Source organism: Poecilia mexicana, unplaced genomic scaffold (genome assembly GCF_051168715.1).
Source record: "Poecilia mexicana isolate PSO_F unplaced genomic scaffold, ASM5116871v1 scaffold_20, whole genome shotgun sequence".
Lineage (NCBI taxonomy): Eukaryota > Metazoa > Chordata > Actinopteri > Cyprinodontiformes > Poeciliidae > Poecilia > Poecilia mexicana.
Genome location: NW_028263389.1, coordinates 9,274,933 through 9,287,115, shown reverse-complemented (window position 1 = coordinate 9,287,115; position 12,183 = coordinate 9,274,933). Strand labels below are relative to the sequence as shown.

General features: G+C 37.9%; 1 protein-coding gene across 1 annotated transcript; it reads left to right on the top strand.

The window, feature by feature from the left end:
- Positions 1–1,253: 1,253 nt before the first annotated feature.
- spag6 (sperm associated antigen 6) lies at positions 1,254–11,770 on the top strand. The gene is made up of 11 exons (XM_088001639.1): positions 1,254–1,310; positions 5,048–5,174; positions 5,993–6,159; positions 7,087–7,270; positions 7,473–7,678; positions 8,467–8,640; positions 8,730–8,882; positions 10,143–10,334; positions 10,984–11,100; positions 11,194–11,339; positions 11,469–11,770. The coding sequence occupies exons 1-11, from the start codon at positions 1,254–1,256 to the stop codon at positions 11,563–11,565; spliced, it is 1,620 nt and encodes a 539-aa protein (XP_087857765.1). The 3' UTR covers positions 11,566–11,770.
- The last annotated feature ends 413 nt before the right edge of the window (positions 11,771–12,183 follow it).

The following is a 12,183-nucleotide window of genomic DNA, read 5'->3' as shown; positions in this document are numbered from 1 at the left end:
GTTTGTTCTCATCCCTGTTCTGGGTTGCTAAATAAGTATAAGTATCTTGGATACTTATTCTCTCTTACTTATATTTTCTTATTCTGGGTTGCTGGAAAAGTATAAGTAAGTATTCTCTGGGCTTTCTAAGTGTGCTGTAAATTTGTAAAAAAAAAAAATGGGTACTCCACAGTTTATAAGTAATAATAAAAAAAACTAAGTGTTCCTGTCCTGGAAGATTTTATTTATTTATTTATTTATTCTAAGTTCATTTCATTATTATTTTTGGTTGCAATAATAGGAGTCTCTCTGCTTAATAATCTAAAAATTAATCCAAGAAGTAGAAAATTGGTCTAAATAGTGAGTACTCTACAGTTTCTAAAAAAAAAAAAAAAAAAAGCTAAAGAGTGACTAATCTAATTCTTTTTCTGGGTTAAAAGTGAGTACTCCACAGTTTCTAAATAATAACTGTTAAGTAGGATGAAAAGACAACATAGGATACGGCACATATAGAAAGGCAAAAACATGCTGACAAACGCGTTGAGGTCAGGGACTGTGACCAGCTTGCAGTCTGTTACAGCCTGTTCTTCCAAATAAAGTCTCTGATAAAGGTGGAAATATCAAGAGCGAGTCATTAAGAGTTCAGCCATAAAATCCCACGGGTGACTTCGGGAAGGTGAGGAAATGGGAAGGAGCAGTTTGTTTATATAAATTCCAGGAGATTCGAGATAGCCAGAAGGCCACATGGGACATACTTAAAATTTCTGTCTATCCTAGAATCTTTCACCGGCATATCTCTTATATAGATCATCCACTGATTCCATCCCGCCAGTGAGCTTTTGAGTCATCGGTAGCTCGGCCAAATCCGTCACAAATTTGTCGATAAGCCTATCCACCTGCTCCCAACAACATAAATCCTGTTATCATGAATAAATCCAGGGTGAATCTATCCAGTCGGGTGTGTCCACGTAGGACAAGAGGGCTCTCCTGTGGCCAGTCTTCTTTTTTGAGAAAATTGTATCAATTGCATTGGTAGACCAGTTAACCAGATCCATAATTTATAAATTGGGAGGATGTGCAAAGAAAGACTCCCCAAAAAAAAAAAAAAGCAACACAAAAACAGAGCAAGCCGGGCGTGAACCCCACCCCGGAAATATGTATGGGGTTCCATTTGTGTCAAAAATAAGTGGGACTGGGAGTTTGTAAATGACAAATGACCTGAGTTTGCACTCTAGCACAATTGGCAAAGTCTCTTCTTTCCCTGGTGAGTCAGGATGGGAGTACGGGGGAAGAGGCAGCCCTCTTCCCCATCCTGGAAAGTGAAAGGCGGGGTTAGACTTAGACGGTGAAAGGCGGTTAGACGGTGAAAGGCGGGGTTAGACTGCTCTAACGTCAAGACACTCGGACTCCTGTCAGCTCCGTGTCCTTGTGAGGATTTGATGCTTTCTGGAGTTGGTGACGGAAAGCAGCCGAGGTAGTTGGATGAAAAACTACCTCGGCTGCTGAGATCGAAATAAATAAAAGGCCGGCAGGAAACTTTGTGTGGACTCCAAAGTTTCCTGCTGCCAGGGTACGTGACTCCATTCTCTCTACAAATTACAAATATTAAAGGGAGCAATCAGCAGTTCCTAACTTGAAACTCGGCACATGATGGACGGAGAGAGAGCGAGAATCAACGCTTCTGCACAGAACATGACACTCTGGACTATCACCGGTTCTCGGTTCCGAGTCCATCTGAACTACGACGAGAGACACGGACTGATGCTCGCGCTGGATCTCCCAGGACAGATTCGGTCTGAGATCCATCTCTCCAGGCTCCTCGTGTTAATGTGGAACAGGTTCCGCTTCAGAGGAGAGCAGCTGCGTCTGGACTGATGGAGACTGAATAAGTTGCATGAAGCCTACGTTCAGCATGATGAGGATGCCGCAAATGGCTTCCGGACGCGCTACATGGCAGACGTTCCAATTCACTTCAGTGTCCTGGATCTGCTTCTTGGATTCTGGAAACACGGATAAAACCAGACACTTTCTATTTTTCCTCGTTATTTCTGCGCAGCGCCATTTGTTGTTGAACTTGCTGATGATTGGCACTTGTGAGAGTTGATTCGTTGAACTTTCCGAATGATACTGTGACATAATCTGACATTTGACACGGTGAAAATTAACTGCATTTTTAAAATAAAGCTTCGTGTAAATCATTGTACTTTGTACTATTTCACTTTTTCTAGAAATTTGGCTTAATGAAATAAAAGAAGCTTTCAGGTAAGGTTTATTTATTTATTTATTTATTTATTTATTTATTCAAATACACTCAAGTTAGAAAAATCCAAGTCTTCGAAAAACTTATTTGTGATAGGAAAAATGTTGCGGCAACCTTAGATTGAGAAAGAGGTCAGATTTTTAGTTCCGTGTTATATGACGCAAGTTTTTCATCACAGAAATCAATACAAATATATTTACTGTACATAATGTGTTTTTATTAGGACAAAAATTTCTATTAAAGGATAAGATATTTTTTTAATTAAATTTAAGTATGTTTCCACAATTAAGCTTAAGGTAGTTACGATATGTTGCTTTTATATATGTGAAAATAGGTGAATAATAATAATAAGGGGCTGCGGTGCAGTTGGTAGCACTGTTGCCTTGCAGCGAGAAGGAAGAAGATCCTTCTCGTTGCCAGACTGTCACCCAATTTCAGTATTGAGTCATGGTGAGGCTTTGTTTTTTTTACCCATAATAAACAAAACGAAAGACAAATATGGGCAAATGTGCATGAAGCACAAATGTGCACATTTACCACTGTAGCCGCCATCATCTGACTCATTTGTTGTATGTACTCTGCGTTGTTTAATGGGTAAAAGGAACCAGCAGACGAGGACCCAGGGTGTTTTGCAGCAGTAAGGTAGGTTTATTCTGTTCAAAACAAAAATGCATTAGCAAAGCAGTTCCCAGGCTCCGACCTCCCCACACAGACCTTTCCTCAGCGCAGCCGGAACCCTGGAGCTCTGATAGCCATCGTGTTCTTGGTCACCTCCCCCGGAATAAGTTTATTCCTCCCCCATCGCTCAATTTAGACAGTAGCCAGCTCACTGGGAGCTTTAAAGCAGCATACATATTTTTGTATCCTTCCTCACCTTTGTGCCTGAAGACATTCCTATTGGGAAGTCTCGAGCCAAATGCTTTTTAATATGTTCGACACTTCCGCTTTGTTAACTGTGGGACTTTGGCAGACCTGCGCCTTTCAAAATGAAGTCCAATCAACTGCATTTACCACAGGTGGACTGTATTGTATTCAAGTTGTAGAAACATATGGTAAAGGTTGTGAATATTTGATTTATTATTTCCTGTTATATATATATATATATATATATATATATATATATATATATATATATATATATATATATATATATATATATATATATATATATATATATATATATATATATATATATATATATATATATATATATATAATACTAATATTAAATTTGCTCGATAAGGACTTTTAAATTTTTATTTTTGAAGCATAGAACAGCGAGATCACTGCCTGAAGAAATAAATAAAAACAGCGACCAAATAAGAAATGATAAATAATTAATATGCGCTCGAATAAAATAGCTACATTATACTTTTTTGGTATAAAAACTTGCGCACGGAACTATAAAGATGTTCCGTTCTATAATAACACATCTCTGTAGATCAATTATGAGATACCAGAATGACACCATGTTTTCTGTCGTTACTGGACATAATTTTCTCAGCGTTTTATGTATCTAAACATTTTGTCATTTTCCTTTACCTCTGTATGTATTGACAGATTTTCCGGGGTGCGATAAACTTTAAAACCCTTCAACATTTAGCGGCTTTTTGAGTTACAAAAATCTCTATCCAACACCTCATCCAGTACTCTGGAACTTTCTTGGCTTGTTTTTACGTCTCACAAATATGGGAAGCAATTCATGTGTTTCTAGAGGAATATACAAAGTCATACAATATATTAAAAATGTCATGGAATTTTTATAAAATATTTTGGTGACGTATTATCCCGGGATTTGATTTGCAGCTTCAAAATTCGTATAGGCAATCTACTTTATAATACTAATACACTCTGAAATCTAAAGAGTCATATATCACTACTATAGAGGAACAAATAAAACTAAAATGGTAATGTTGGATAAAAAAAATAAATAAAATGAAATTCTTGCCCTGAATATAAACATTTCCTTTAAAAAAGAATTATCGTAAAAGTGAATAGGATTATCATTAGAATTACAGTGCTCTTATGTTTATTGATTTTATAAATAAATAAATGAATAAATAAATAAATAAATAAATAAGATTATTTGAGAAATGTCCGGCAAAAGTTATTCAACAAAGTACACATACATTTTTATTTGACGTTTTGGTTTTTCATTTCAGTCAGTTTGGAGGTATATAAGAAATTTAGAATATTCTCCATATTATGAGGACGCTGCAGACAATGTGATACAAAATCAGAAAGTCCCTTGTTTCATCTCGAAGGTTCCTGTAGTTACCGCGGTGCTTCAGCTCGGCTTTTCAGACATTTAAAAACGTAGTCAGCGGGTCAAATCTGCGGCCAAAAACCGCTTGCAGGAACCCACTTCCGCTCAAAGCGGGTCGCCCGCTTGCGACACATACTCAGCTGAAACATCGCAGGAATAAAAAGAGGCATCACTCTGAAGGGATTTACTGATGACGCAATCTCCCGGGGAGCTAGCGAACCAGAGTAAGTCATCTTCTTTAAATAAACGATCTTTGGCCTGAACAAGGCTCATTCCACTTCCTACGTGTTGCTACGGCAACTCAAAACAATAATACAGCTAAACCCAGCTCCGTTCAAAAACGCTGCTTGAAAACCTGGATTAGAATTAGTTTTTCTTTTGTTGGCTCCAGTGACTACATATTTTAGGAAATAGTCTTTAAAATAACGTAGATTTTTTTTTAATTCTCTTTGACATAATGAGTCATCGACTGATTATTCAAGGTGAGATCCGTGGGTGGTTTTTACTTCACATTGACCCAAGTTTAGCTTGAAGGTGATTAGACCGACTCCCTGTTTATTTTGTGCTCTGTAGTTTTTGAGCAGTACCAGAAGTCCAGGTTGCAGTTTGTGCAAACCGTTGCTGATTTGGCGACCAGACCACAAAACTCTGAAATCCTCCATAATGCAGGTAGGACACAGAAATACAGCAATATTATCATCTGTCACGGATTCCAGTGTTAATTTCCATCCATAAAATAAATTGTTATATTTTAACCAATAAAATCCCCCCAAAAATCCCATGCCATGTATCTATTCAAATAAACATTTCTATGTATCCAAGTTTAGCTGCTAAAACGAATTGGCTGAATTCATCATTCATTTTTTAAATTCTAGTTTATTCAAATTCAAAACTACTTTATTGATCCCAAAGGGAAATTAAATAAAATCAACCAATTAAAGGCAATTTTGCTCATTTAAATGAATCAAACTACCACCCCCATCAATCCCCCCCTCCCCCCAAAAAAAACATAAAAATGTGATTAAAGCATAAAACATTGCAGAAATAGTATGTAATAAATTTCTGAAATCTGTTTTAACAAGGTGGCAAACAAATCCTTTTCCTGGCAATCAGAACTGAAGGTCCTCCTCAGTTAGGCTCAGCTTAAGTTTGAGCACTGTTGCTAAACTAAAGTTCTCATTCCAGAACTTAAGTTTCTCAGTCACAACTCTTGTAATAAATCTTTATATATACTATGTTTATGTTTTAATTCATATTACAACCCATGGAAACAACCCATATAACATTACATGTTACGTTTCCCCCCCTTGCAGTGACAAACCATTAGCATGTTTCAACAGAATTTGCAATGAAAATAGTCTTTTTTTTTTGCATTTAATTGTCACTGAATATTTTATTTACAAGACACTACTCTTTAATGAAATTACGTTTGTTTTAATATGACCATAAAAATAAATTTTCATAGTGTGTCCTCCGCTCTTCTGCAGGAGTGATGCCCATGCTCAGGTCCCTGATGCTGGACACGGTCCCGAGCATCCAGCAGACGGCGGCTTTGGCTCTGGGTCGCCTGGCGGATCAAAGTGACAATCTGGCAGAAGCTGTGGTGAAAGAGGACATCCTGCCCCAGCTGGTCCATTCTCTGGCCTCGCAAAACGTTAGCATCTCTGCTCCTGGATTCATTCCTTAGTGCTAACTTCTTGTAATATCAGCTTTGGAAGAGTGTAAAGAGCAAAAACATAGTCAGATTCTGGATGACACTGCAGGAGTTGTAAAGTCGGGGTCAAAACCTCTGAATTTGATCATGTTTTTTTTTTTTTTTTTTGGCAAATTGCCCTTGGGGCTACTTCAAAACCTCAGCGCTCTTCACCAGGAGAGCAGCGAGCTCTTTGTCTTCTCAAGGAGTTGGCTTATAGAGGCCACATTTTCTTCTTGTTTTCAAAAGGCGAGTGAAGGTCGATGTTTTAAACCCAAAATGTTAAATTTAAGCTTCTAAGCTCAAACTGACTCAGGAGTGGGAAAGAAAATCACTCAAACATACTGCAATTTTTTTAAAGTGACTCATTCCTTTTTAATTTCACACACAGTCCTGTTCAAGTTTCTTTGGTTTACAGCAACAATACTCAACAACTGTGATCTCAAAGTATGCCACCAGTCAGATTTAGTTTCAGTTTCATATCCAATCACACGCAGGAAGTCGAGTGAAATTACAAGACATTCAAATTCAGTTTTCCTGTTGATGCCAGTTTGTTAAAGTGTTACAAAGATTTGCTCAATATCTTCAGAAATAATGAAAGCAGAAATGATGTATACAATAAACATAGTTTAGTTTTTATTTCAGTGACGTCATTAAATAATGACATATCAGAATACAATTAAAAAGTAACGTGAAGTAGAACCCGTCTCTTAACTGAGTAAAAGAAAAAAAAAGAAGCTATTTCAAGGGTAAACTTAACTGGTTAAATAGATTGTTTACTTTAAAAAAAAAAAAAAAAGAAGTCCAAATTGATTCTAATAAAAAAAAAAAGTTCCTCTCTTATCTCAGCAGTTGATGTGTGCACTTTTTCTGTGTTTTTGTGTGCAGAGGTTTTATAAGAAGGCAGCAGCGTTTGTTTTGCGCGCCGTGTCCAAACACTCTCCTGACCTGGCCCAGGCAGTAGTGAGCTGCGGGGGGGTCGACGCTCTGGTTCTCTGCCTGGAGGAGTTTGACCCCGGGGTGAAGGAGGCCTCCGCCTGGGCTCTGGGCTGCATCGCACGACACAATGCATGTAGGCCTGGAGAGCTGCTCTGATTTACAGCTGCTTTGTTTTTGTGACGATGGAGGCAGTGATTTGTTCTTATATTAGATTTCGGAAACGCTCATTTGGATCGCTTTTGTTTGTTTTTTTAAAGGAACTCTAAACAGAAAAAAAAAACTGGTTTATCAATATCCCATTTTTGTGTCCACGACCTCTCCGTGTCACCATGCAGCTCTGTCCCAGGCGGTGGTGGAAGCAGGAGCGACCCCCCTGCTGGTGTTGTGTCTCTTGGAGCCCGAGATGGCCCTCAAACGCATCGTGGCCTCCACGCTCAGCGACATCTGCAAGCACACGCCAGAGCTGGCCCAGACCGTGGTGGACAACGGCGCCATCGCACACCTGGCACAGATGATCCTCAGCCGGGACGCCAAGCTCAAGGTGAGCCTGCTGACTGATGAAAGGGTTAGAAAAATCAAAACACTGAGAAACCGTATCTTAGTAACAAGACATCATATATTAAAAAAATATAACAATGCAGATTAATTTAAATACAAATTTATTTGAAACTGAATAGACATATTCTGTGCCAAAAAAAAGCCAATTTGAAAATTTCCTGTCATTAAAAAAAAAAAAATCTCCAAATATAATAATCAGCAATAATCTCTTAATTATATCATGAAATCATTTATCATAAAAAATGAAATTAAGAAGAAGTGAATTCAATTTTATCATTAAATTAAATGTAGGCATTGTTGTTTATATTTGAAAAAGTGAGGTGGCACTTTTGAAAAATATACCGTATATTATAATTTAAAGGATAAGTTGTTGTTGAACATAAAATATATTTTTATTTTGATTTAATTTATACATATGTGTGTGTATGTATATGCTTAGAGATTCTTAGCATTATGAAATAAAAAGTCACTTTTCTTTTGTGGTTTGGGACAATCAAAAAATCTATAAAAATACAAAATATGATTTTAAAAAATATAAAAACATCTATTTTGGGGGGATTCAAGTTTTTATTCTTAATCATTTTAATCAAACTCAGAGTAACCTTTACGGATATGCAAAAAAAAAAAAAAAAAACTCAGTTTGAAATAAGCTTAATGTTTCAATGCAGTTTTAACGTCGATGCTGCAGTTTTCCAGAGAGAAACGATGTCTGAGCTTCAAAACCGCCAGTTTTCTCTGAAGCTTTTCTGGGGTCTGGTTGTCTCCATTCAGAGGCAGGTGTTCTCCGCCCTCAGCCAAATCAGCAAACACTCCATCAGCCTGGCCGAGATGGTGATCGAGGCCGAGGTCTTCCCCGCCGCCTTCGTCTCCCTCAAAGATCCGGATGATTACGTCAGGAAGAACGTTGCGACCCTGATGAGGGAGGTGGCGAAACAAACGCCTGAGGTACTGCACGCTCACGCTTCCAGGTCACCAAGAAGGTGGACTCACTGAATGAAGTGTGTGTGTGTGTGTGTGTGTGTGTTTTTCTGCAGCTGTCCCAGCTGATTGTGAACTGCGGTGGGCTGTCAAAGGTGATCGACTACCTGGGAGAGAGCCATGGACAGCTGCGGCTCCCGGGGATCATGATGCTGGGATACGTGGCTGCTCACAATGAAAGCCTCGCCATGGCTGTCATTCTCTGTAAGGTGGGATCATCTTCTGTTGTAACGCGGATATTAAAACCATAAATACATACCCTGCATGTGCAGAGACATTCAAAAGTGGTAATAACCCTTGGCGTTTTTATTTTGAAACATAACTTCAGTTTATTTTTCCTGACCACTTCACAGCAGTTCAGAACTTTCAATTATTTTTACTTTCATAACTAAAAATATGAAAAATGTGGCATGCACTCAACATAAAGTTCCAATAAAATAAACCGAGGTTTGTAGTTGCAATAAGGTGCAAGTTATCGATTAATGACGTCATCTAAGTTGAATTACAAGCAACCATTTTCTTAAAAATCTGAGTTTTCTCTTTTATCAAGAAGGCCAATTGTCCTTGCATAACATAAAGTGCTGCATTTTTTTATAATATGATGAATTCTTAAAAATTCATCATTAAATTTTAACATTATTTTGTGTTATTATGTAAACATCAGATGTTTTGATGATAATGTGAGAAAATGTAGTTTTCTTACATTATCAAACTCACGACATATTTATAAAATGTAACAAAACAGGAATGCTGACATTGCAGAGTAGAAAAATAAAAGATGGAAATAATAAAATATGTGAAACACTTAGCTCCCCATGAACAGGAGAGATGTTCTTCTGAAGAAATGTCAGAACTTTGACATTTCTTCAAATGTCAAAGTTTGACATTTGAAACTTTACAATCATGGGTTACATGATTGTAACCCATCATGTTACAATTTTTCTCCATTATCTCCTCCGCTTTTCTGTGATCACATCCTCGCCTCTTTAGCACGTCAATAATTTTTGGTTGAGAAGCTAACGCTGCTTTACCATGCAACTCAACTGAATGAGTGCTAATGACGTGAAACTTAAAGAGCTTGTCGAGTGTTTATATTTCAAAACAGAACCAAATAAAGTGCATGTAGCATCCCACACTGGACTCTCTTTCCCTTTCTTGTATGGCTCCGCCATCTTTATTCCTGTATCAACTGGCTCTGCTTAACGACAAGCAGTAATGTCTGCTGGATGGTGGCCTAACTGCAATGCTAAGAAGGTCTAAGCAGACATTATTAGTTATTAGTTAGAACTAATTTTAGTCTAACAAACCAATAATGAACAATTTATTGTAAGTAGGCTAATCTTTTGCGTCCCCAAGTTGTAAGCTTTACATAAAGTAGATTTTTAGAGGGTACTATGAATATTTTTTTTATGAGATCGTAGGCCATAGTTCGCTGGACTCCTTCTGATGTGTGCCTTCCTGTCCTGCAGGGGGTGCCCCAGCTGGCCCTGTGCCTCTCAGAGGAGCATGAGCAGCACATCAAGTCAGCCACAGTGTGGTCAATAGATCAGATAGGTCATCACACCCCTGAGCATGCCAAGGTGGTGGCCTCAGCAAACCTGCTGCCCAAGCTGCTGGAGCTCTACATGGACGCCAGCAGCTCAGAGGATTTGCAGGCCAAGGTAGGAAGTGCAAGGATTGTTCTGGCCGCCAATTCAGAACGAACACATGCAGTCGTGATATTTCAGGTCACTTTTGGCGCATCGTGTTGTAATCAGGATAAAGTCAAATTAAACAGGGTTTGTATGGGTGCTTGAAAATGCTTGAATTTCAATTATGTGTTTTCAAAGTTTTAAATGAGCATGAAAGTCCTTGAAAGTGTTTGATGTTCAAGCTGCACAGTTTTGTAATAAAGTGGAATCTAACGTTTTATCAAACGGCTAAATTTTAAAACCTTGTTCACAGTCAAATCCAGGTATTTTCATGCACCTAATGAAAAGACAGATATTTTTCCCTCCATGTCTGAAGTCAAATCAGACTAAGCTTCTCTTGTTTTGGGTGAGCTAGAATTGCCAAAATTATTTTACGCAAGACATAAATAATTTTTATATTTTACTTTACCATGTCCCTGCTGTAAAATATCGAATGCAACCGCAAGACATACTAACAGTCAATAACTAATGTCATATAATAGTGAATTAAAATCATCTTTTAGTTCATTTTTATTGTTTTTACCTCTAGAAAACAGTGCTGGAAATGTTTGAAAACATACATTGAAAATGCCTGAATCTCGCTGTTGGAAACGCATAGGAACCCTGTTGAATGTTTCAGAGCAAGAAGGCGCTGAAGAACATCCTACAGAAGTGTACCCACGTCCCGGCTCTGGAGCCGCTGCTCTACGACGCTCCCAGCAACATCCTCAAACACGTCGTCTGCCAGTTCAGCAAGGTGAGGAGGGCATCTCCAAACGCTCCGACAAGTCTTTGCTTCTCGCGCGCTTGGCGACTGAAATAAAACGCGTGTCTCTCTGATTCTCAACAGGTGCTTCCCCATGACAGCAAGGCCCGTCGTTTGTTTGTGACCAGCGGCGGACTGAAGAAAGTCCAAGAGATTGACGCAGAGCCGGGCTCCGCTCTGCAGGAATACATCAACGCCATCAACAGCTGCTTCCCTGAGGAGATAGTCAGGTGCAGCTCTGATAACACGACCACCAGTGTGCCCATTTGGTTCAAACTAGACTCAGTTAAAAAAGCCAATGCTTTTTTTAACAACACAATATTGCCCGGTTCGTTTCTGATGCGTTTGTGTTTTTGCAGGTACTACTCACCAGGCTACTCTGAGATCCTGTTGCAGCGGTTAGAGGGCTACCAGCCGGAAGATTCACTTCACACTCCTCCACCTGAGGGACAGTAAACATTTTTGTGCCTTACAAATCTAAGTGGTTTTATTAAAAGATTAATTTGATGGTGCTAGCAATAATACCATCTTAAATTGCATCTTAAATAAAACATTTAGGATGCAGTAAAAAGAGGATACTCATATTTCCACAGTATGTAGGTCAAAGGGTCAGATTCAGTGTCCAGGGCCAGATTTAACAGAATGTTGGCCCTTGGGTTGGAGTCAGTTTTGGTTCCCTGTCCACTCAGGAGAAATTCTTATAATTATGCAAATTACAGTACATTAATAGGTAATCCTGTACATCAGCAATTCTTCAAATACTTTCAGTATTGTTTATATTCATATATATATATATATATATATATATATATATATATATATATATATATATATATATATATATATATATATATCGGATATCGGATTGATGAAAAGAAAATGTTTTCATCAATCCGATCAAAACAAACTTGTGTAACGACTTTTCATGCTCTGAAGTCTGCCCTGCTATATATATATATATATATATATATATATATATATATATATATATATATATATATATATATATATATATATATATATATATATATATATATATATATATATCTGAATACAACTCACCCAATGAATTTT